The sequence below is a fragment of the Podarcis cretensis genome, assembly GCF_951804945.1.
Source record: "Podarcis cretensis genome assembly, chromosome: 13".
Lineage (NCBI taxonomy): Eukaryota > Metazoa > Chordata > Lepidosauria > Squamata > Lacertidae > Podarcis > Podarcis cretensis.
In genome coordinates, this window is record NC_137182.1 from 52,117,451 (window position 1) to 52,143,301 (window position 25,851).

The 25,851-nt window shown below is 48.5% G+C and overlaps 1 protein-coding gene and 1 long non-coding RNA gene across 2 annotated transcripts; one reads left to right on the forward strand and one right to left on the reverse strand.

Moving 5' to 3' along the window:
* Positions 1–10: 10 nt before the first annotated feature.
* LOC307202152 (hydroperoxide isomerase ALOXE3-like) lies at positions 11–25,235 on the reverse strand. Its single transcript, XM_079951874.1, has 14 exons — positions 24,975–25,235; positions 17,363–17,567; positions 16,566–16,647; positions 15,678–15,800; positions 13,281–13,384; positions 11,541–11,713; positions 10,276–10,419; positions 8,803–9,006; positions 7,306–7,392; positions 7,038–7,207; positions 5,680–5,801; positions 4,773–4,873; positions 2,508–2,678; positions 11–833 (listed from the first exon to the last, which is right to left on the reverse strand). The coding sequence occupies exons 1-14, from the start codon at positions 25,119–25,121 to the stop codon at positions 642–644; spliced, it is 2,025 nt and encodes a 674-aa protein (XP_079808000.1). The 5' UTR covers positions 25,122–25,235; the 3' UTR covers positions 11–641.
* LOC307202373 lies at positions 17,587–24,933 on the forward strand. Its single transcript, XR_013832862.1, has 3 exons — positions 17,587–19,461; positions 19,951–20,893; positions 21,668–24,933. It is a non-coding gene; the product is annotated as an uncharacterized lncRNA (long non-coding RNA).
* Positions 25,236–25,851: the final 616 nt, after the last annotated feature.

Below are 25,851 nucleotides of genomic sequence, written 5' to 3' on the forward strand. Positions count from 1 at the left end.
CTAGAGTCTCTTGGGATCAGCTCAGGTTGTATATATAGTATGTGTAAATAAACCATATATCATAAAGACACCACAGTCTTTGCTGTGCCTCATTCCCAAAAGGGAGCAAAAACCCTGGCGAGTGTCTGGAACCCCTAAAATCTCACACCACTGAGAGATTGCGGTGGCGTGCAACACTGGTGTCAGAAGTGAGATCTGTGTTTCCTGGAGGAGGGCCTGTGAGTGAAGCATGACTGAGCTGAAACGGAGGGCGGAATAGCAATAATCCCTGAGCCACTTGAACAAATGGAGCAGCAAGAGAACCAGCAGTTCAGTGAAATGAAGCAGAGTGTGTGAGGAGCATCATTAGAGAAAAAAGCGTGACTCTGTGCGAGGTGAGGGCCCTGCTAGAAGACGGTGCTAACTGTATGTCATAGGATACTGGGGCTGATGGGAGTTGTAGTCCAAGACATCTGACAGGCAGCTGGTTGCCAAAGTGTAACTTGCAACACCCACCCCAAAGTGACTCACTGCGCTGAGGCTGATATTCACTGTGTCTATGCGAATCACTTATCAGAATGTGCACCCCCAAATATAGGCAAATGTAATACGGTAACAAATATTGGAAGAGCGGCGTAAAATGGATTCACCACCCGCAGAGCTTATATAGCGACGCTGTTCTCTATCTCAGGCGGGTACAGGTACTCATAGCCAGAAGGGATCAGTTTGGAGACAGACTCGTTCCTTTCCTCGATTTCCTGGGAGATCCTGTGCAGGTCGTGCTGAAAGGCTTCGATGAGACCTTTTGGGGCATCCTCCGTGAAATGCTCCTCAGGGTATTTCCCCAAGCGTATCTGTCAAAAAGAGGGAAGCAAGAATAGCAGGCTAAGCAAGAATAGCAGGCCCCAAGAGGCACATACGATGGCGTTCCAGAGTGGGGTTGCCAGGTCAGGATCATCCCAGACCCTGAGATTTGAAGGCCCCTGGTGATGTCACAGGGCAAGCCCTGGAGATGGAGGTTAATTGGGAGAGGGGAGAAGAAGAAGCCGCCCGCCCTCCTTCTATAACTTGCAACCAGTTCCTGCCAGGCTGTAGCTTGCAAACTGCATGCACAGTCTTCTTAATATTTTCACTGCTGTTATTAAAGGCACTCTTCATCTTTTAACCACAGAACTGTAGGGTTGGAAGACACCTGAGGGTCATCTTGTTGAATGGTCTCTTTAAATGTGAAGGTTCATTATTGTTCCGCAAGATGTGTATTTCTTTAAGGGCCAGAGCAAATAACGTGACCTAGTTTTACAGCTGTGAATCAGTACAGCAGGTGCTGTTAAGTTGTGTTAATTAAGCTGTGTCAGCAATTGGGTATAGTATATAAAGAGCAGCACCTAGCTCTCCCAGTGCCCTGGTGGTTGGGTCATGCTTATTGATATACAGTGGTACCTCGCAAGACGAATGCCTCGCAAGACGAAAAACGCGCAAGACGAAAGAGTTTTCCGTTTTTTGAGTCATTCCGCAAGACAAATTTCCCTATGGGCTTGCTTCACAAGACGAAACGTCTTGCGAGTTCTTGCGAGTTTGTTTCCTTTTTCTTAAAGCCGCTAAGCCGTTAATAGCCGCTAAGCCGCTAATAGCCGTGCTTCGCAAGACGAAAAAACCGCAAGACGAAGAGACTCGGGGAACGGATTAATTTCGTCTTACGAGGCACCACTGTATTATAATTAATGTAAAAGGAGTTTTTGTTTTTGTTATTAAAACCTAGTTAAGTTATTTTGTGTTCCTTGCAATGTGTGGTCTCCACAGCAAGCTTTCTGCAGCACAACTAATCTATAATTCCTATAACGACATCAGATATTGATTTTAGTGCAGTGCAAAAAATAGTTTTAATTTTAATTTTAATCTTAAACTTTTCTAATGAATGGCTAATATTTGTCCTTGTGAGTTGTGAACTGTGTTATACTATTTGTGACTTGTACGAGTCCGCTGTTTTATTGATTTGTTTTGTTGTTGTTGCGTTTCATGATGGGCGTAAAGCCAAATAAACATTTTGATAACAACTAATCTGCAAATGGGACGCAGGTGGCGCTGTGGGTTAAAGCCTCAGCGCCTAGGGCTTGCCGATCGAAAGGTCGGCGGTTCGAATCCCTGCGACGGGGTGCGCTCCCGCTGCTCGGTCCCAGCGCCTGCCAACCTAGCAGTTCGAAAGCACCTCCGGGTGCAAGTAGATAAATAGGGACCGCTTACCAGCGGGAAGGTAAACGGCGTTTCCGTGTGCGGCTCTGGCTCTGGCTCTGGCTCTGGCCAGAGCAGCGATGTCACGCTGGCCACGTGACCCGGAAGTGTCTCCGGACAGCGCTGGCCCCTGGCCTCTTAAGTGAGATGGGCGCACAACCCCAGAGTCTGGCAAGACTGGCCCGTACGGGCAGGGGTACCTTTACCTTTAATCTGCAAATAGCCAACACATCTGTCCCAACCCCCGACAAGGCAGGAATCTCAGCTCAAGCATCTGTGGCAGACGGCCTCCCACTCACCATATCTGGAGATTTGGAACTCAGCAGCCACAGCGTGCTCAGGATGGTGCAGGTGGTGTTGATGGCCGGGATGGTGTCTAGGTAGTCCTTCAAGTTTGCCGCCCCCTTGGTCTGAGGCGGCGGCTTCCTCATGGACGGGGGAAAGTTGGGCATCCATGCTCCCAAATCAAACTGTGAATAAAAGCAATCGCCCCCCCCCCAAGGATTAAGAACGCAAAGAGGTGAGCTATGCAATCGAGAGGCATACAAATTTGTGAAATGAAGATAAATACAGGTGAAACTCGGAAAATTACAGTGGTGCCTCCCAAGACGAAATTAATTCGTTCCGCAAGTTTTTTCTTCTTGCGAGTTTTTCGTCTTGCGAAGCACAGTTTCCCATAGGAATGCATTGAAAATCAATTAATGCGTTCCTATGGAGACCGCTTGCCAGGCTGGCGGTGCGGAGAAGGGCTTTTCTCCCCACCGCAAGCCTTCAGGACAGGTACGGGAACAGAGGGGAAGGCGCGCAGCGCTTCTCCTCTGTTCCCGGGGCTTGCGGTGGGAGGAGGGTTTTTCCTCCCCACTGCCAACATTCAGAACAGCCTTCCGAATGTTGGTGGTGGGAAGGAAAACCCTCCTCCCACCGCAAGTCTTCAGGACAGCCATCCGAAGGCTGGCGCGGGGAGAAGGTCTCTCCGCCCCACCGCCAGCCTTCGGAGGAGGTCCGAGGACAGTGGGGAAGACGCACTGCGCTTCCCCGCTGTCCCGGAGATTTCCCTATGGGTTTTCGTCTTGCGAAGGAAGCCCATAGGGAAATTCGTTTTGCGAAGCGCCTCCAAAACGGAAAACCCTTTCGTCTAGCGGGTTTTTCGTCTTGCGAGGCGTTCGTCTTGCGGGGCACCACTGTAGAATATTGTGGGAAAGTTCATTTATTTCAGTAATTCAACTTAAAAAGTGAAACTAATATATGAGATAGACTCATGACATGCAAAGCGAGGTATGTCAAGCCTTTGTTTGGTATAATTGTGATGTTTATGGTGTACAGCTAATGAAAACCCCAAATTAACAATCTCAGAAAATTAGAATATTACATGAAATCAGCAAAACAAGGGCTGCAAATAGAGCAATATTGGACCTCTGAGAAGTAGAAGCAGGCATATGTACTCAGTACTTGGTTTGGGCCCCTTTTGCATCAATTACTGCCTCAATGCGGCGTGGTATGGATGCTACCAGCCTGTGGCACTGCTGAGGTGCTATGGAAGACCAGGAAGCTTCAATAGCAGCCTTCAGCTCTTCTGCATAGCTCGGTCTCATGTCTCTCATCTTTCTCTTGGCAATGCCCCATAGATTCTCTATGGGGATCAGGTCAGGCGAGTTTGCTGGCCAATCAAGCACAGTAATCCCATGGGCATTGAACCAGGTTTTGGTACTTTGGGCGGTGTGGGCAGGTGCCAAAGTCCTGCTGGAAAATGAAATCAGCATCCCCATAAAGCTCGTCTGCGGAAGGAAGCATGAAGTGCTCCAAAATCTCCTGGTAGACGGCTGAGTTGACCCTGGACTTAATGGAGCACAGCGGAACAACAACAGCGGATGACATGGCTCCCCAAATCTCTTTTCTGATGAGAGCAGCTTTTGCATCTCATTTGGAAACCAAGGACCCAGAGTCTGGAGGAAGAATGGGGAGGCACACAATGCCAAATGCTTGAAGTCCAGTGTGAAGTTTCCACAGTCCCACATGCTTTGCATGTCATGAGTCTATCTTATATATTAGTTTCACCTTTTAGGTTGAATTACTGAAATAAATGAACTTTCCCACGGTATTCTAATTTTCCGAGTTTCACCTGTATGAAAAGCTCTGCTCCATCGGAAATCTTGTTGGAAGTTTCAGGAGAAAGAAAAGACTTTGCCACACGTCACATTGTTAAACTATGGAACTTGCTCCTGCAGGAGGCAACGAAGGCCGCCAATCTGGACGGCTTTGAACAAGGATCAGGCAAATTTATGGGCTATTGATGGCTTCTGGCCAAAACAGCTACGCTTTTCTCTTTTGGCCCATTGACACCATAAAAGTAATCTGGTTCAACAGTCATTTTAGCTCCCCAGAGAACCATCAGAGCTGTCTTCATGGTGGGGCATTTTGGGATCTTTTCCCAGGATTCTTTGGGGCAAGCCATGAAAGTTAAAACTATCATATAAAACCCAACATAGGCTTGTAGTCAGGCCTGCTTAGTCTGCCTCGCGATGTCTACCTGCTTGGAGGTAAATGAGGGCGCACCCCTCTCCTACCTGCCCACTGTTGACGGCAGAGTGCTGGGCCGAGCTGGTATAAATTGCCATCGTGAAGAACTTCTTGACCTCTTTCACAGTTTTGAATGCAGAAGGGATGCCTGCGAAGAGGAAGAGGAAGGCTAAATCCACAACAGTTATTAATCAGGAGTGAGTCCTTTCAACAAGGAGGGGTGCAATATATGGGCAGGCACACGCATTGTGTTGCCATATGCAAATCTCATTAGATTTCTTTCAAAAACTATGTAGTCCTCATGATCAGCTTTAAAATAGTGAGCATCTATTAATGGTTCCATACCGTCCGACATTTCAAGGATAAATTCCAGGACACAATTTTCCAAAGCACCATCTACCCGTTTTTTTCTCACGAGGGAATGGCGGCCATTTTGAACTTGGTCATATTGAACGATTTCATGCCACAACCCCCCCCCCCAAAAAAAACCCCAGCGCTTTCCCCAGGCATGGCACCCAAAAATGCATGTTTTGGGGTGCTCCACAAGACTGTGGCCCTCAAAAATGCTTTTTTTGGGGGGGGGTCACGGTACAGAAACATGCAAAATCATGGTGTCCAAAATGGTCACCATTCTCTTGTGTGAAAAAACAGAGTGTCGTGGGTTTTCAGGGACACTTGCAGGGTATGTGGTGCTGGCCCTTTCAGGACTGTTGAAACTTCCAAGAGTCAGTTGGCAGATATTTTCACTTTCTGTTTTATGGGGACTATTCACCTGTTTGACCTATTGCCCATATACCTCAGTCCCATGTGACTTAGAGTCCATTGAACAGCATTAAGGTACACTGAGGAGCATGGCATGCGTGGTTACTTTTATAACCATTGGTGGATTCTTAACCCCCTCCCGCTGTTCATTGCTATAGGAAATCCCATAATTTTATGAGGGCTGGGCAATACCAGAGGACTCTTGTTGCAGGAAGCCTTTTGTGAAGACGTCATGTATCCAAGACTGCAGCTCAAAATCATCCTGCACAGAGCGGTCGTCTTTGTAATACAAGTCGACAATGCCAGAGACAAATCTATGGGAAAGAGTCAAATAAAGGGGAAATAAGAGACTGCTCAGCTTGCAGAATTAAGACCTCTTCATGGACCACTTGGTCTTCCACCCACAGAAAAAGGAGATTGTGGGATGCTAAGTCTCCTCCACATCCAGCATCATCATCATCATCATCATCATCATCATCATCATAATAATAGGGCTGTAAAATAGAAATAGAGGAGGGAACTGGATCAAGGGGTTATAGCCGTTCTGAGCTACAACTACAGACACAAAATTCCCTTCACTTTGTCAATGGTGAGCTCCTAGGAATTTGCTGTTGTTGTTGTTAATTTATTTATACCCTACCCATCTGGCTGGGTTTTCCCTGGCCACTCTGGGCAGCTTCCAACAGAATATATTAAAAGCACGACAAAACAACAAACATGAAAAACTTCCCTAAATAGGGCTGCCTTCAGATGTCTTCTAAAAGTCAGATAGTTGTTTATTTCCTTGACATCTGGTGGGAGGGCGTTCCACAGGGTGGGCACCACCACGGAGATGGCCCTCTGCCTGGTTCCCTGTAATGCCACTACCAAACTGACCTTCAGGAGGGGGGGGTTGCGGGCTCACGTCCCCACCCACACTCCCGCGGGGCTGACGCCAGCCTCGCGGGAAGCTGGGATTCCCTTAATTTACATTCCCCGCAGCGCCAGCCAATCGGCTGGTGGCGGGGGCGGGCCGTTCAAAGGCCACTTAAGGTCGGGGGCCTCGTCCGAAACCTACGGAGGCTAGGGCCTAAAGCGCGTCCCCGAGCGGTAACCCCTTGGGGAGCGCCCAGGGATATGCATCTCGGGTGGCTCCCCCTGTTGGTGCTTAACCCTTCCCGTTTAGACCGGATAGTCTTTTAGGGCCAATGCCTAAAGCCAATACCCCTCTTACCTGTAATCAATAAAGTTGTGGCCATTTTCGCCCATTAACCTAAATTCTTGTGTCCAGTGTCTTTATTTATTCTACCTGGGGGGGGGGCGGGAATAGCCACGCAATTTCGCTTCTCGCAGTGAAGGAACCACCAGAAGGCCCTCGGAGCTGGACCTCGGTGTCCGGGCAGAACGATGTTCCACCACCTGAGTCGGAGCCTCCCAACCCTCCCTTTGTATTCCTGCACACAAATGCAAACACACACACACACACCACATCCACATCAACATCAACATCCTTGAATATCGCTCCAGGCAAAATGGAGACCGACACAGTTCCACCCACGCCCTTCCCTGACCTCTCCACAGCTGCCCAGATCTTCAGGCCGTCCTCCTTGTAGTAATAATTGGGCAACGAGGACACCCCGCGAGCTTCCATGTCTTCTGAGAGGCAGAGGGACGAGTAGGTCATGGTCTTCAAGTCCTTTTGCAGCAGCTCAACCAAGCCCTGCAGTCCAACGCCAGTTGCCTGCAGACATGGGGTGGGGGAAAGGGAGTCAGAACCTGGAAGGAGCAGCAAAACCTGGTTCTTCTCAGGCGGGGTAGCAAGACCCCAGGGCAGCTTACCTTGTCGAAGACGCCATCCTTTGAAATGAGGCGCTCCCGGGCCAAGGCATTGATGTGGAGGGTGTAGCGGGTGTGGGGGATCAGGAGCTGTAGAAGACGGGAGAGGACGGCTTTGTTAATGGCTTAAAAAAAAAAGATAAAGCGACCCCTGACCATTAGGTCCAGTCGTGACCGACTCTGGGGTTGTGACGCTCATCTCGCTTTACTGGCCGAGGGAGCCAGTGTACAGCTTCCGGGTCGTGTGGTCAGCATGACTAAGCCACTTCTGGCAAACCAGAGCAGCGCACGGAAACGCCGTTTACCTTCCCACCGGAGCAGTACCTATTTATCTACTTTGACATGCTTTCGTACTGCTAGGTTGGCAGGAGCAGGGACTGAGCAACGGGAGCTCACCCCATCACAGGGATTTGAACTACCGACCTTCTGATCGGCAAGTCCTAGGCTCTGTGGTTTAACCCACAGCGCCACCCGTGTCCCAGTTAATGATCTAATGTACATCAAAATGGGGAGTGATTCTATAATGTGCCAGTATTGTATGCTGTGAAGCACAGCTGGAAATTTCGAAGTACCGACCAGAGAAGAGTGCCAGACCAAGCTGATGGAATGGCAAGATTGACGGGAAAGATCAGAAACTGGGATAACTTTTACGTTTGCTTCAAGTTGTGTGTTTTCAGTTTGCGTCCTGCGGCAACCCAGAAGTACCGGAAAGGGTTACTTCCGGGTTTCGCCGCTCGCGCATGCACAGACGCGCAAAAATGATGTCATGCGCATGCGCGGAAGTGGCAAATTGTGACCTGTGCACGCGCAGACGCGGGTTGCGTTCCTTTCAGGTTGTGAACGGGCCTCCGGAACAGATCCCATTTGCAACCAGAGGAACCACTTTTTTTGAGAGACCACTGTGAAGAGTTGAAATCATTGGCAGGAATACAATGACACTAGTAAAGTAACATGAACTCTGGATACTAGGGATATATAATAGATGTTGTTTAGTCGTTTAGTCGTGTCCAACTCTTTGTGACCCCCTGGACCAGAGCACGCCAGGCACTCCTTTCTTCTACTGCCTTCCACAGTTTGGTCAAAATATAAGAGACTTTGGTCGGCCCTCATGGCCCTTCACTTCATCAAATCTGGCCCTCTTTGAAAAAAGTTTGTACACCCCTGTCTTATAATATTCAGATGAAACTTTAATACATGATAAAAGCCTGGGGTGTCATCAGGACAAGTTATTTGTTGTTTACTGTTTTGTTTTGTTTTGTTTTGTTTTGTTTATTGTTGTAATAATTATTTTCTCAAAATTTATCTTCTGTACTATGAAAATAAATAAAAGCATTATTTTTAAAAAATAATCTGTGAGCATCCATCTTGGGTGCCATACTCTCTTTGTTCTAAGCTACTGAAGAGAATGGATGTGCTTCCTTTCTGTCTCCAGTGCAGTCTTTTAGGTAGGTCCGGTCTCAAGTTCCACCAGGCTCAAGGACACAGAATTGGCAGCCTCACCTTATAGAGCGGGTGGCACATGGGGAGGTGGCGCAGGGTGGCTATGGTGAACACCTCCGCCAGCAGGTGGGTTCGGAGCAGGTGGGTGAGGACCTGGTGCACCTGGAAGTCAGCGTTTCGCACCCAGGTCTTGGCCAGGATCCAGTCCCATTCGGGGTCACTCGGCAGGAAGATGGGAGCCTTTGGGCCAGGGGTCTGGCTGAGCTGTGGGGGTGGCAGAATACAACATTGGCTCCATTTATTCCTACTCTCTGTTTCCTGTTTCTTGGACAGTCTCTGATCCGTAAGAGGACCTATACCATGACTGCGGAGGTTCCTCAGGAGTCTTTGGTGAGATTCTTCATCAAAAGCTTTTTGATAAATCTAGTTACAATAAATTGTAAGTTCTCTGCCCTGCTTATCAGGCTCTGGGATGCTGTCACGAGATCGGGAGAGCATCCCAGAATCCAGTAAGCAAGGCAGGGAAATTGACAGCTCTTTCTATGCCAGGAAAACGAAGCGTCACAGCTCTTTGCCTTGCGTGCCATTAATTTGTAGGATTTCAAACAGCCATCTTTCAATCATATAACTGCCGCCAGGAGCAGGTCAGCAATAACTCACACAGTGTCGGCGAAATTAACTCTTCATTCAAAGAACCGAACAGCTGAGAAGGCCAGGCCTAGTGAGCACACAACTATTCCTGGTAGATCTAGCCCAGGCACCCCCAACCTGCGGCCCTCCAGATGTTTTGGCCTACAACTCCCATGATCCTTAGCTAACAGGACCAGTGGTCAGGGATGATGGGAATTGTAGTCCCAAACATCTGGAGGGCGAAGGTTGGGGATACCTGATCTAGCCCCAATGAGGTCCCCAGGCCTTCCCACAGCTACCTAAATCTCCTCTTCCCCCAGGACCTTCCTAAGCAATCTGAGACTCCTTCGACTTGTCTCTCTTTGCTCCGCCCTTTTCATTCCTCCCCGTGTTTTGGGAGACCAGGCAGGGAAGGGAGCTGGAAGACCCCCTAGATTCTTCACCATCCTCATTTCTGTTTCCTGGCCCCCTTTCTTTCCACTCTTCTCTCCTGGCTCCGAGTCTGAACTGCTCTCTGCCGCAGCCTCTTCCTGCTCACTAAACCCTGTTGTCTCTTCAGCTTCCGACACCTTCTCCTCCTAGTCTGCTCCCTCTTCTGCCTTTGACCGTTCATTGTCGTCCCGCCACCACTCCCCAGGCACTGAGCCTCCTTCCCTCGGGGGCTCCCCGGCTGGTGCCTCCCACCGTTCCTTGGTACCCAGTCAGTCCATGACAGTAAGGTTGAAATCATGCAAGTCGACTCTGCGCAATTGACTGCATTAACCGATTTAAAGTACGAGGTTGCAGAGTACCGCAGAGAACCACCAGAGGTCGCCTTCGGTCCATGATGGAGGCACAGCCTCCCTTCCCCACATGCTATCTCCCAAAGCATCTTCTGAGCCCCCAGCTGCCCCAGCCTGTTACCTGGATGGCGAGGGGCATAAGCTGCTCCTGGGCTGTGAGATGCAGCAGGCACAGGGGGGCTGCTAGGTATTGCTGGTGGTTGTTATTGATTCCTGCAGACAGCCCCTCCAGGATGCGGTAGTCAGCAATGAAGATGGACCCCTTCTGTTTGGGAGAAGAACACAAGCCTCTGTCACGGCTCCATCTGGTACACAGGATGAGCCCCTACCTGCCCGCTGTCTGTCTCGCCAGAGTGGTGCATGCTCTGGTTATCTCCCGCTTGGATTACTGCCATGCGCTCTACGTGGGGCTACCTTTGAAGGTGACCCAGAAACTAATCCAGAATGCGGCAGCCAGACTGGTCACTGGGAGTGGTCACCAGGACCACATAACACAGGTCCTGAAAGACATACGTTGGCTCCCAGGATGTTTCCGAGCACAATTCAAAGTGTTGGTGCTGACCTTGAAAGCCCTCGGTCCTGTATACCTGAAGGAGCATCTCCACCCCCATCGTTCAGCCCGGACACTGAGGTCCAGCGCTGAGGGCCTTCTGGCGGTTCCCTCACTGCAGTAAGTGAAGTTACAGGGAACCAGGCAGAGGACCTTCTTGGTGGTGGCACCCGCCCTGTGGAACACTCTGCCATCAGACGTCAAGGAAATAACTATCTGACTTTCAGAAGACATCTGAAGGCAGCCCTGTTTAGGGAGGTTTCGAATGTTTGATGTTTTATCGTGTTTTTAATATTCTGTTGGGAGCCGCCCAGAGTAGCTAAGGAAACCCAGCCAGATGGGCAGAGTATTAATAATGTTGTTGTTTAGTTGTTTAGTTGTGTCCGCCTCTTTGTGACCCCCTGGACCAGAACACGCCAGGCACTCCTGTCTTCCACTGCCTCCTGCAGTTTGGTCAAACTCATGCTGGTCCCTTCGAGAACACTGTCCCACCATCTCGTCCTCCGTCGTCCCCTTCTCCTTGTGCCCTCAATCTTTCCCAACAAATAATAATAATAATAATAATAATAATAATAATAATAATAATAAATAACAACAACAACAATATCAGCAGCAGCAGCATCGAGGAAAGGTGTGCAGCTTGCGTGCCACTTCTGGTGCAACAGCGTTTCCCCATCAGCCGCAGTGGCGTAGCAGTGGCCGCAACATCTGGGGGTTAGGGTTAGGGGGCGCAAATCCACGGGTTAGGGGGCACAAATTACTTGCCTTGCCCCGGGTGCTGACAACCCACGCTACGCCACTGATCAGCCGAGCTGCAGAGCGTTTTCCCTACTCACCTCCAGCTCCCTCTGCAGGGTGGTGGAGTCCCCAAGGGACTTGGCCACCATGTCCTGAGTCACAGGGAAGTTGGATGGAATCTCAGTGCATCTTTGGATCATTCTGGGGTTCAGACCGTTCAGAAACTGGTAGCCAAAGAACGCGTCGTCCTTCCAGTGCTTCACGACGTATCCTAGGAACAGACGGAGCTGCCTTAAATCACGGAGCCAAAACAAGCAAGAGCCTCAAAACACAAGAGCATCAAGTCAGGGCTGAAGTGGGTTGAGATTCCCCTGCATGGGGAACATCTGATATGGGAAGGGTCTCAGTTCCTCTCTTCCTGATCCCAGATAGCTTAGTCTACCTTTTACGTGGGTCTGCCTCCTGGAGTCACGAAACGAATGCAAAATTAATAGAAGAGTCTGATCTCCTGGTCACTTACCGACCAATTTTATTTTATTTTTAAAAGGTGCGTTCGGGGGTTTTTTGTTAGGGTTTTTTTTGGGGGGGGGAAGGAGGCTGTACAGTTTTCCTTTCAGTGCCAGGTAGTGTGGTGTAGTGGTTAGAGCCACTCCCATCATCCCTGATCACTGGCAATGCTGGCTAGGAATGATGGGAGTTGCAGTCCAGCAACATAAAGGGACCCACAGTTGAGAAGGGCCAGGTTAGAGTGTCTGACTAGGACTCGGGAGACCAGGGTTCGAATCCCGACTCAGGCCTGTCTACTAACCTGCCCCGTTAGTAGGGACGCGGGTGGCGCTGTGGGTTAAACCACAGAGCCTAGGACTTGCCGATCAGAAGGTCGGCAGTTTGAATCCCCGCGACGGAGTGAGCTCCCGTTGCTTGGTCCCTGCTCCTGCCAACCTAGCAGTTCGAAAGCACGTCAAAGTGCAAGTAGATAGATAGGTACCGCTCCGGCGGGAAGGTAAACGACGTTTCCATGCGCTGCTCTGGTTCGCCAGAAGCGGCTTAGTCATGCTGGCCACATGACCCAGAAGCTGGACGCTGGCTCCCTCGGCCAATAAAGTGAGATGAGCGCTGCAACCCCAGAGTCGGTCACGACTGGACCTAACGGTCAGGGGTCCCTTTACCTTTAACCTGCCCCATATCGCACAGCTGAAAGCCTCAAAGACTGGCCTGCTGCGTTGGATTGGTAATTATGACATTCAGTGATTTCATTTGCTCAAGAACTTATAACTGTTTTGCAACTTATAACTGTTTTGCAACTGGAGTGGGTTAGGATTGTGCAATTTTCCCAGCCTGATTGCTTTGTCAACGCCAGTTATTACTTCATACCATTAATTAGTTGCAAACTGTCTCAAATTGCTTTAAGTTGCTTCAAATTTCATTATAGGTACATTGCTTCATTATTTTACGGACTTTGCTTTATAGCCAACAAATTCCGCAGGCTTTGGACACCCACGAACCCAGCTACTCCCTGTTCTGCTGCTGAGCAAATTATAAGCTTGACTGAAGGATCCAGTGAGCGTCAGCCCGTTGGCCAGGATTTGACGCTAACCTCAAATGGATCTCCACATGAGCCAAAGGAGGTTCTGGCACGTTAAATCAGTGGCAACCGCTTTTGGGATTCACAGGTCCCATTCACAGTAGGATCCATTGTGTTACTAAATCAGGAAAGAGCCCAGGACCAGATTTCTGGAAACCAACCCCGATCTCTAGGTAGCTGCAAACGAAATTCCCACTATGGGGGTCTATCAGAGGCTGCTTGCAGTGAGTTTTGAACAGGGCTACCATCTTACTGGACAAATCCGTCTCGGTGAACAAGAAGACTTTGTTTATATCTTCCAGTTTCTCCCAGGACTCTTGGCTAGTGGAGTACCCTCTCAGCTTGAGCTCTACCTGCCTGGAGTCAGAAGGAAACAAGGGGGGGGGGGTGAACGTCAAGGGATGAAATGTGCTCTTCCTTGTCCTTTAAAGGTGCCCCATGAACAGGAAACCGCTGCCCCCCCCCACTGCCGCCGCCAATCTATTACAGTGGTACCTTAGTTCTCAAACTCAATCCGTTCCGGAAGTCCGTTCCAAAACCAAAGCGTTCCAAAACCAAGGCGTGCTTTCCCATAGAAAGTAATGCAATTAGATTTATTGAGAATAAGTTTAATTATGAAAAAAAATGTGTATTGGCAGTAAGTAACATGAATTTGAAATATGGAATAGACGGGAAGTTGGGTCTTTAGTGTTAAGACCAATAGATGTTTTATTGTTTGCCAAGAAAATTATGTGGCTATGGTTATTTTTGTAATTTGTGTGTAATTTGGTATTTGTGTTTTTTTGTGTGTGTTTTTTTCCTTGTTGTATGAATAAATAAATAAATAATAATAATAATAAATAAAAACAAAGAAAAAAAGAGAGAAAGTCATGCAAAACGGATTACAGTGGATGCGAACGTGATCCGTGTGGGAGGCATGTTCTCAACCTGCAGCGCCGCGTCTGCGCACATGCCGGTTGCGATCCGGCGCTTCTGTGCATGCACAAAGCGTGATTTAGCACTTCTGCACATGCGCAACTGCCGAAACCCGGAAGTATCCCATTCCGGTACTTCCGGGTTTTGGCGCGTCCATAACCCGAAAAAACACAGTCTGAAGCATCTGTAACCCATGATATGACTGTAATCTGTTCCAGACTTTTAAAAACAAACCCCAAAACAGCAATTTGACATGAATTTTACTATCTAACGAGACCATTGATCCATAAAATGAAAGCAATAAACAGTACTGCAGTCACACAATCAATCAATCAATCAATCAATCAGTAGCTGAACCGGGTTCTACACAGTCACCCCCCCCCCAAAAAAAAGAGCCACAAAAATGCAAAATGAATAGCGAAAACAGACAGACCTCAGCGTAACACTCAAAACGGAAGTGTGGCGCTCAAATCGGAAGCATAACACTCAAAACGGAGCACGTTCGGCTTCCGAAAAATGTTTGCAAACCAGAACACTTACTTCCAGGTTTGCAGTGTTTGGGTTCCAAGTTGTTTGAGAACCAAGGCGCAAGGTACCACTGTACTTACTGAAAGCATTTGTACACTGCAATAGCAATACTCTTTGGGCAGCTTCCAAAGCTAAAATACAACAACGAATCAACCATCAATAGAAGTCAAGGCGAGAATTTCAGCAGCGGCCAGTAAAACAGTGTAATACGATACAGAGAGTATCACTAAATGCAAGAAGCCATCATCTCCACTCCATGAAATTCTCATGGAGGAAAGACATGGTGGATGAGCAATCTCCCATGCTCTTTCTGAGATGGCCTGCCTGGCACCAGCCTTGTCTTCCTTTTGGCGCCTCACAAAGACAGTCTTTTGCTGGATAGCTCCGTCGGTTAGAGTATGGTGACCAAGGTCGCAGGTTCAATACCCATATGGGGCAGCTGCATATTCCTGCATTGCAGGGGGTTCGAGTAGATGGTTTTTGGGGTCCCTTGCAACTCTACAATTCTATTTTCCTTGGTATTTGGGCAGCACAAATGATATGATACTGAAATGTTCCATCTGCTGTCAATATGTGTACATAATTTCATTATTATATTATTATTGCTTTACTTTGGTTGTCAGTCACTTTGGGACTTTTTTTGGTATTTCCCGCATGGCAGATTTCTGAGGGGATATACTGAGACCTTTGCGAGGCATTGTAGGAGGTGTGAATGGCCAGAGCAACGGTGACTAGCGTCATTCCTCCTTCCAGAAGTCTCCTTCCCCTTGTCTGCTTGTTATGTATTCAGTGGTCTGTGTTTGCCTGAGCTTGGGTCTGGACTAAGGATTCTGAGGCCCTGTGTTCTGATTCGATACATGTTGTCCAATCGCAGAACATTTCAGGATTTGGGCCTCTGCCATTGGCCCTGAAACTCTGAGTCATGATTCGCAGTTTGGAAGTTTAGACAGCCAATCACATTGAGAGTGGGAGTGGCCCAGGCCTTCAGAAATGTATATAAGCAGTTGCTTTGCCCCTGTTGTCCAGTTCTGTTAGTTCAACAAAGGTTCTTGCTGTTATCACTGTGTCTTGCCTCGTGGGAACCCACCTACACTTCACTGTTTACCACAGACCCTGGGCTGGAACTGCCTGTGCATAGCCCAGAAAATGGTTTGCGTTAAGGAACGTGATCTGCCACCAACATTGCAGCTTCTTTCCCCAAACTTACTGGGCTTTGGAGCGATTGACAAAATCCGCCGCTTTGACGAAAGAAAACCTGATGTTTGTGTCCAGTTCCTTGGGGGATGCAACGTCCAGATGGAAAGGGACACCCTCAGCAAACTTCTTCCACCTGTGCAGAAGGAAATCAAGATCACAATGTCATGGACCAGCCACTCTGGGCAGCTCCCAACAGAATATTAAAAACACGATAAAACATAAAACATTCAAAACTTCCCTAAACAGGCCTTCCTTCAGATGTCTTCTAAAAGTCATATAGTTCTTTATTTCCTTGACATATGGTGGTTGGGCGTTCCACAGGGCGGGTGCCACCACCGAGAAGGCCCTCTGCCTGGTTTCCTGTAACTTTGCTTCTCGCAGTGAGGGAACCGCCAGAAGGTCCTCGGAGCTGGACCTCAGTGTCCGGGCAGATCGATGGGGGTGGAGACGCTCCTTCAGGTATACTGGGTGAGAAGCAAAGCTACAGGGAACCAGGCAGAGGGCCTTCTCAGTGGTGGCACCCGCCCTGTGGAACGCCCTCCCATCAGAAGTCAAAGAGAAAAACAACTACCTGACTTTTAGAAGACATCTGAAGGCAGCCCTCTTCAGGGAAGCTTTTAATGTGTGAGATTTTAGAGTATTCTTTGTCTTTGTTGGAAGCCGCCCAGAGTGGCTGGGGAAACCCAGCCAGATGGGCGGGGTACAAATAACAAATTATATTATTATTATTATTATTATTATTATTATTATTATTATTACACTCTGAACATTGGAAATGAGGAATGAGGACTAAACACACCCACCCCTGAGAGCTGGAGGCAGAACCCAGGAATCCATTACACAGACACACAAACACACACAGGTTGCATGACTAGACGTTTACAGCAGCCACACTCACTCGTAGCAAGATTGTCTTTGCTGAAGCTGCTTCTTCCTGTGGTCCTTGAGTGAAGGAAGAGTATCCATAGCTGGTGTCTTCGCTGGAGGGACACAGAGAGAGAGAGAGAGATGGTGTTTATTATGTCAGCCTGCTTCATTCGGTTCAGATCTTGTACAGTGGTCCCTTGGTTCTCAAACGCCTTGATACTCAAACAACTTGGAACCCAAACCCTGCAAACCCGGAGTTAAGTGTTCCAGTCTGTGAACTTTATTCGGAAGCCACACGTGCTCCGTTTTGAGTGCCTCGCTTCTGTTTGGAGTGTTACACCGAGGTCTGTCTGTTTTTGCTATTTATTTTGCGTTTCTGCAGCTCTTTTTTTGTTTTGTTTTCGTGACTGTGTGGAACCCAGTTCAGCTACTGATTGGTTGGTTGGTTGGTTGGTTGGTTGTGTGACTGGAGTATGTTGCTTATTGCTTTCATTTTATAGATCAACAGTCTTGTTAGATAGTAAAATTCATGTTTAAATTGCTGTTTTAGGGGTTGTTTTTAAAAGTCTGGAACGGATCGATCCATTTTGCATTACTTTCTATGGGAAAGCGTGCCTTGGTTTTGGAACGCTTTGGTTTTGGAACCGACTTCTGGAACGAATTAAGTTTGAGAACCAAGGTACCACTGTAGTTTTTATTTTCTTATGAACAGTAAATACCATTGGGGGGGTAGGCATGCTGTCCAAACAATGAAATGCTAAAAGATGATTTTGCAGAGTAGGGACCTTCTTCGTCTCTCTCTCTCTCTCTTCAAGCAAGTCTACTTACCCGATCCCTCCCTCAGCTCCAGGGTATCAGAGCCCGCAATCCACTGATAGCATGGAAATCTATAGACTTCTCCTTTGGGGGACGTCACGGTGACAAAACTACAGTACCAGCTAGTGGACAGCAGATTAGACACAACTTCTTTGTGGAGACGGAGAAGCACGATTTCCCCCAGCTCCTGCTCACAGGTGACTTCATAGTCCCTCACCTGCAAGGGAAAAGTTGGGAGATCCAGAGGCAGCCTTAGAAAGCAGGAAGGGATGATAAAGAGACAGATTTCAACTCCAGGTGAAAAACCTCACTTAGGCCTGTAGGCTCTACGGGAATTATCAAAGTCCTCAGCCATCCTTGGTGCTGCGGACCTCAGAAGAACCCCAGCCTCACTCAGGCAGCTAGCTGCTTGTTGGACTAACCTACTGTTATTGATGGATGCAACAAAAAGAATTTACTTGCCTCAGCACCCCCTGCCCCAAATAGAAGCAGAGACGGTGTTTGTATCCCCACCCCACCCCCGTGACGGGTGAGTCATTTGAAGATGGGCCAGAACTCTGTCTGCAAAGATAGCAGTTTCTGGGAAGAAATGGGGGATTATTATTATTATTATTATTATTATTATTATTATTATTATTTATTTGTACCACGCCCATCTGGCTGGGTTTCCCCAGCCACTCTGGGCGGCTTCCAACAAAGATTAAAAATACATTAAAATGTCACGCATTAAAAACTTCCCTTCAGATGTCTTCTAAATGTCAGGTAGTTGTTTATCTCTTTGACATCTGATGGGAGAGCGTTCCACAAGGCGGGTGCCACCACCGAGAAGGCCCTCTGCCTGGTTCCCTGTAGCTTTGCTTCTCGCAGTGAGGGAACTGCCAGAAGGCCCTTGGAGCTGGACATCAGCGTCCGGGCAGAACGATGGGGGTGGAGACGCTCCTTCAGGTATACTGGGCTGAGGCTGTTTAGGGCTTTCAAGGTCAGCACCAACACTTTGAATTGTGCTCTGAAACGTACTGGGGAAGTGAGCTTATCTTGAGAAGGGACCTTATCTCGAAACCTGCTTGGAAATCAAGTTCCCCAGGAGAGGAACTGGTGGGATGGAATTCTTGTGTTTTACTTGCTTGCAAAATTCTATCTTGTTCTGGATGTCATCAAATATTCTGCTGATAGTTGTTTGTCTCACACTATAAAAACCCTGCTCTGATCTGGGTACAATGCTCAGCTTTTGGGAGGTATCCCACTGCAGCCAGCTGCACAGATTAATAAACCAAAGGCTTTTCCTCAAGGAACCTGGTGTCTGTCTTATTGACTGAGAATCCTGCACCATTATAAGAAAATTTGGGGGGTCCAACTCCCCATCAAGGGACCCAGTACCCCAGAATCTTCCTGGTGTAGAACAGAATGTCCCTATTTTCATCAGAGAAATGTTGGAGGGTATGCAATTGGTGTGGAGGAGGCCCATTCATTCATGGCATTTAGGTACTGCCCCTCATCCAGAGATCACAGGGCCCTCCCCCCCCAAAAAAAAGCTGCTCACAGGGGTGTACATAGGTCACCCCATCTCTGGAAGGGCAGATCATGAAGTTGAGGCTCCAAGACTTTGGCCACCTCCTGAGAAGAGAAGACTCCCTGGGAAAGACCCTGATGTTGGGAAAGATGGAGGGCACAAGGAGAAGGGGACGACGGAGGACGAGATGGTTGGACAGTGTTCTCCAAGCTACCAGCATGAGTTTGGCCAAACTGTGGGAGGCAGTGGAAGACAGGAGTGCCTGACGTGCTCTGGTCCAGGGGGTCACGAAGAGTCGGACACGACTAAACGACTAAACAACAACAACAACAACACAACCCTGAGAGGTCGGGTTAGGCTGAGAGAGGCAGTGACTGGGCCCCAAGGTCACCCAGTGAGTTTTGTGGCCGAGTGGGGATTCAAAGCCTGGTCTCCCCCAGGTTCCAGTCCAGGACTCTAACCATTGCACCACACTGAACTGCCTACACTGAGTCAGACCATTGATCTGTCTAGAGCCATATAATCCATCACTGGGGAAGCTTGAGGGTCTCGTTCCCTTCCAGGGGGCCACTTGCAGATGGTGGGCTGGTCAGAGGCAAAGGTTGTTGGTGTTGTTATTATTTAGTTGTTTAGTTGTTTCTGACTCTTCATGACCCCCTGGACCAGAACACGCCAGGCACTCCTGTCTTCCACTGCCTCCCGCAGTTTGGTCAAACTCATGCTGGTAGCTTCAAGAACACTGTCCCACCATCTCGTCCTCCGTCGTTCCCTTCTCCTTGTGCCCTCCATCTTTCCCAACATCAAGGTCTTTTCCAGGGAGTTGTCTCTTCTCACGAGGTGGCCAAAGTCTTGGAGCCTCAGCTTCAGGATCTGTCCTTCCAGTGAGCACTCAGGGCTGATTTCCTTCAGAATGGAGAGGTTTGATCTTCTTGCAGTCCATGGGACTCTCCAGAGTCTCCTCCAGCACCAGAATTCAAAAGCATCCATTCTTCGGCGATCAGCCTTCTTTATGGTCCAGCTCTCACTTCCATACATCACTACTGGGAAAACCAGAGCTTTAACTATACGGGCCTTTGTTGGCAAGGCAAAGGTAGGGCAGAGCAATTAATCTTAATTTCACCTCTATACAGTAGATCAATTCCTACACACACTTGCCCATTCCTCTGCCCTCCACTTGGGCAAAGGAGAGGGATTATCAAAATTCCAGGATGTTTTCCACCATTGTGAAGTCACGTGGGGAGGGATGCATCCTGCGGAGACTCTCCAGGACCAGATAGAGTGGACTGGAAGACTGCCTTTTGGCCCCAGGACTGTGTTTCCCCACTCCTCATTCACACTGATTGCATACCCTTCATTCATAAATAAATGAAACATAGATTGCATTCCTTTGCTGGACTTGGTTTTCTTCCGAACAAGACCATTACAAAAGCCGCTTGCAACAGAGTGCAGATTAAGTTAAGAAAGAAAATGTAAGTTTCACAGCCTAGCTCTTCCGGATATTCTCCGGTTACGGGAACCAGGGGTTTGCCAACTGCAAAGAAGGAAGGAAGGAGAAAGCCATGATACTCACTTCTGGGGAAAAGAGGAAACACCCACCCGATTTCCCTACAGGAGAGCAAGCCGTTGCAGGATACAGAGTGGAAAACGGGTGGTGGGGGAAGGGTTACGAATGAACAGCAAACAGTTCAGCCGGCCTGCTTTTATAGGCAGCCGGCTGTCAACATTGTAACAACAACAACCCAGGGTTTCCTACCTAAATTAACAGACATGGACCTGAGTGAAAACTAGCTGTGCGCGGCTATCCCATAAGCCAGAACAGCAAGAGGCTATCCCAGAAGCCAAATCCCTCTTGCTGTTCTGGCTTCTGGGATTCAGAATATTTTTTTTCTTGTTTTCCTCCTCTAAAAACTAGATGTGTCTTATGGTCTGGTGCGTCTTATAGAGCGAAATATACGGTATATACACGATACTCCTGGTGGCCAGGATAAGAACTTCAATACATAACACCCCTCCCCACCGAGATAAGGCATTGTGTGGCTATTCCCTCCCCCCCACAGGTGGAATAAATGAAGACAACGGACACAGAGTTTTAGGTTAATGGGCGAAAATGGCCACAACTTTATTGATTACAGGAAAGAAGGGTATTGGCTTTAGGCATTGGCCCTAACCGACTATCCGGTCTGACCGGGAAGGGTTAAACACCAACAGGGGGAGCCACCCGAGATGCATATCCCTAGGCGCTCCCCGAGGGGTTACCGCTCGGGGGCGCGCTTTAGGCCCTAGCCTCCGTAGGTTTCGGACGAGGCGTCGCCCCTCGGAGTCCTTTAACGAACTACCCTTCAAGCATTGGGGGAGGTGATGGCGTTCCTCCCCCCCAACCTCATCTGCATGATAATACCCCGGCCAATGCCTACCGCCAAAACCGAGGGAGTTGTGACGATTTGCTACGAGGTAGGCGAAAAAACCAAGTGGCTCACAAAACCAGCCAATTAGCCAAATGGAAAAACTCCTACCAGGCCCCTTGCGGCGACCAGCCGAAGCCCATAGCAAGGTCAGTGGCAAAACCTAAAGGGCGGGTGGGTGGGTCTCCAGGGAAGAAAGGGGGCGAGCCAGGGGCTGCCCTGACCTTAAGTGGCCCTACAAAGGCCCGCCCCTGCCGCCAGCCGATTGGCTGGCGCCACAGGGTATGCTAATTGGGTGAATCCCTGTCTCCCGCGAGGCTGACGCCAGCCTCGCGAGAGCGAGTGTGGGCGGGGTCGTGATCCCACAACCCCCCCCCTCCTCCTGAAGATCGGAAGGGGCATTAGTTACAATCATAGTGGTTCCATTACATACAGCAATACCCTTATTGGTTTCAGTAAGGCACATAAGCATATTAATTGACCTTATTCACCATACAGCTTTACATGTGCAGTTTGTCCCGTGAACATAGTCTTTTAAATAAGCTGGGTGCTTGGAAACCCTGCCAGTACCAGAGTCCGGGTGGCCGCCCGATTCTGGCTGCGACTGTGGTGCGACCAAATGTGGCTCCGCTGCTGTCGAAGGAACCGCTGCGAGCGGACTCGGTGGACGCTCAGGCACGGCAGTGGTCCGAGTCTCTGGAGAGCCAGGCAGACCCACCGAAACGGCTTGGCTCGGCTCCATGCCCTCAGTTTGTGAGGAAGGTGTAGGTGGAGCCTCGCCCTCCATTAGCGACCGCTCCAGAGCTGGGGCCACAGTTGGGGGCACAGCGGTAGTATCCAAATCCCCAACCCTGCACCTTAGCTGGTCTACGTGCTGGCGCCACAAGCGTCCGTTCTCGAGTGCCACCTGGTACGAACGGGGCCCTGTGACTCCCACTACTGTGGCCGGCACCCAATGAATGTCCCAAGGTGAGAACTTCAATACATAACACTAGACATCTTTGGCAGGGATAATAATAATAATAATATATTATTTATACCCCAGCCATCTGGCTGGGTTTCCCCAGCCACTCTGGGCAGCTTCCAACAGAACACTAAAATACAATAACTATTAAACATTAAAAGCTTCTCTAAACAGGGCTGCCTTCAGATGTCGTCTAAAAGTCTGGTAGTTGTTGTTCTCTTTGACATCTGGTGGGAGGGTGTTCCACAGGGCGGGTGCCACCACTGAGAAGGCCCTCTGCCTGGTTCCCTGTAACTTGGCTTCTCGCAGGGAGGGAACCGCCAGAAGGCCCTCGGCGCTGGACCTCAGTGTCCGGGCAGAACGATGGAGGTGGAGACGCTCCTTCAGGAAGGCATGAAAAGGATGCAATTTGCTTCTAAAGCACATGTGTGTGCATAAATGCTTGAACATGGGGACTAAATACCACCACTGTGCTTCCCTCCATCATCTCCCCAGTGCCACCAGCAACAAATACAGAAGCTATGTAAAGGTCACCATACTATGGCAAAAACCAGGGGTCGGCAAACTATGGCCTGGGGGCCAAATGCAGTCCGAAAGGGTCATGAATCTGGCCCACATGGCCATTTGAAAACCCCTGTCAAGGGTCCGAGGCCGAAAGGCCGCGTTGGCATTTACCTAAAGATGGCGCAGCAAGCATCTCCGACATGGCTTTTCAGCGGCATGGGGACTGATTGGTCAGTCCCTGTGCCGTGCTGAGGTAAATTCCGACGCAGCCTTTCATTCATAGAGCCGCCCATGACTCCCACAGCAGCGGGAGGCTGAACAGCTAGGGGGGCGGCGGCTTTGGCGAGCTCGTGGGGCTGGCGCTGAGGATGCAGCAGAAACTGGGCTTCCTCTTGTGCACGGTCTGACCGGCAACAAGAAATCATTGGCCCAAAGGCAAATTTATTATTTCCTTAAGAGTATTTGTATCCAAAAGGGCTTCCAGAATGGCTTAAAGGTAAAGGTAAAAGTAAAGGGACCCCTGACCGTTAGGTCCAGTCGTTGCCGACTCTGGGGTTGCGGCGCTCATCTCGCTTTACTGGCCAAGGGAGCCGGCGTACAGCTTCCGGGTCATGTGGCCAACATGGCTAAGCCACTTCTGGCGAACCAGAGCAGCGCACAGAAACGCCGTTTACCTTCCCGCCAGAGCGGTACCTATTTATCTACTTGCACTTTGATGTGCTTTCGAACTGCTAGGTTGGCAGGAGCAGGGACCAAGCAATGGGAGCTCACTCTGCTGGGGGATTCGAACCACCGACCTTCTGATCGGCAAGTCCTAGGCTCTGTGGTTTAGCCCACAGCGCCACCCGCGTCCCTATGTCTGTCATAGAATCACATAAAGATGAAAGGAATTTGGAGCCATGGACAAGGGAGGCATGGAGACCTTGATGGTGATTAATTAAAATGAATGTACTCCAAGATCCCCTGCGCCAGAAGCCGAATCCCTCTTTCTCCATTCGTGAAAATTTCTAGATGTTGACTGAGAAGTGAGAAAGAGTGGACTGTTGGAGTATGTTGTTGTCCGGAAACACTGAACAAGATGAGAGCACGATGAGAGGGCGCTATTGAGATATTTTGGGAATTCTCCAGGATTACAGCTGAGAGACAACAGCAATTGGAGTAATTTCAAGAATTGGACAGCAGACAAAGGCCAAGGAGTTTTATAATTGGACATATTCAGACTGACACACGTAGAGAGAAGGAAAATAATTAGAGCACCTCATTTGAAATCCTATGGAAAGTTAGATAAGGTATTAACATGAATAGTAATCGCTAAAAATGCAGCTGTTATCATAATGATTAATATACCAACTGAAATGTAATTAGATGTTAATTAAAAAATACGAACCACAGCAATATAAGAACTGGCAAAAATCACTTATCAAAGAGCACAGGAAACCACTTTGATTAAATTGTATAAATCTGGAAATACTGTAATTGGAATTATTTTGATATTAATTGGAATCTGTATAATTGGCAAAACTCTGGTAATATTGAGTCAATATTGGAAAATTAATAAATAAAATGTTTTAAAAAGAAATTACATGGGTGGAGCCTTGAGATTTCCATTCTTCTCCTGACCTAATTTTAAAGTCATCAAGTTTCAGACAGAGTTAACCTTGCTTGGGGGAAAGTGGAGAAGACCACACAAAATTAATAGGGCCAATATGTCTCGTATTATTTTGAATTAATATTCTATGAAATCATCATTAGACATTTTTATATTGATGGGTTTTTATTCAAAACTCAGTGCATATAGAACACACTGTTTAAATGTCACTGGAAGCATTTAACTGGATAACCACTGACTTGTTACACAGTATTGGGAAGGGGGGGGAAGCTATGGCCAGAGGCGTAGAAATAAACACACCTAACTATTTATGAGCAAGTTTTAACATGGAATGAATGAGCAGGCAAAAGAGAAGGCTGATTTCAGGCACGTATCAAACCAGCAAAGCAAACACACAAACACAATTGCTCCTCAGGAGAAAATGCAACAACAGATTTTTCATTTTCCCAGTAGCAGAAAAGCATACTTAACATTTTACTTCTTAAATATTTTTTTTTTGCTCCTTGGGGAAGATTTGACTCTGCTTTGCAGTTACCCAGCTCATTGGAGGGAAATGTAAGATATGCCCTTTTAAAAAAAATAAATGCTCTGCTGCCTGCCACCCCCCACAACCCATCCTGTTCAGAACCACTCACCGCTCCTCTGTAGAAATCTGGGCCCCAGTTGTCCAGCACAGTTTTGGGGCTCTCGCCATGGGTGCCCACCAAGGTGGCAAAAACTGAGTCAATGGTGCCAGCACGGAGCTGCTTCCCAGTCACCACCTGGACGTTGTATGTGGCCATGCTGGAGGCTCAGGTAACGTAGAGTGGGCTAGCTGGCGTGCACGACCCCTTGGGAGCGGGGTGTTCAGGACGTCCCAGGCACCCTCCTCTCCACCTCCTCTCTCAATAATGGGTCGTGCGAAGAAGCCAACCTTTTCAGCAAAAAGGAACAGCCCCACCCTTCCTACAGCAGAGCTCCACCCCTGGTGCCTAGGTGTCAGAAGAAGATAGTGAACTTCAACCCACCCATGCCTGGAGTGGCCAAATTCTGATCCAGGATCCCTGTGCAAGAGAGATAGAGATAGAATGAATAGGTGCTTAAGGAAGACTTGAGGAAAGAGGAGGAAAAGAAAAGAACCAAGTGGGCAGAGATTAAAGAAATAAAGTGTGGTTTGATTTCATCACTTTTGGCAACGGTAAAACGAACGATTCATCTCCTCCTTCGCAGTATAGGAATGTTTGGGGGGGGGGTGTCTTGAAATAAACGACTCTTTTGATAGATTTAATAAATTTTGGTGTGTATTATGATTTGCGTGTAAATGATTATTCCTTTGCTACACCTGCGGAGGAATACAGTGGTATCTCTGGTTAAGAACTTAATTCGTTGTGGAGGTCCATTCTTAACCTGAAACTGTTCTTAACCTGAAGCACCACTTTAGCTAATGGGGCCTCCTGCTGCTGCCGCGCCGCTGGAGCACAATTTCTGTTCTCATCCTGAAGCAAAGTTCTTAACCTGAGGTACTATTTCTGG

Bases quoted from the DNA above. Each gene is read 5' to 3' on its own strand.
- LOC307202152 (XM_079951874.1), bottom strand. From the start codon at position 25,121: ATGGCCACATACAACGTCCAGGTGGTGACTGGGAAGCAGCTCCGTGCT. The intron at 13,385-15,677 runs GTAAGTTTGGGG...TTCTGACTCCAG, and splicing joins GTCAATCGCTCCAAAGCCCA to GCAGGTAGAGCTCAAGCTGA. The intron at 834-2,507 runs GTGAGTGGGAGG...TCTTTTTGACAG, and splicing joins GTTCCAAATCTCCAGATATG to ATACGCTTGGGGAAATACCC.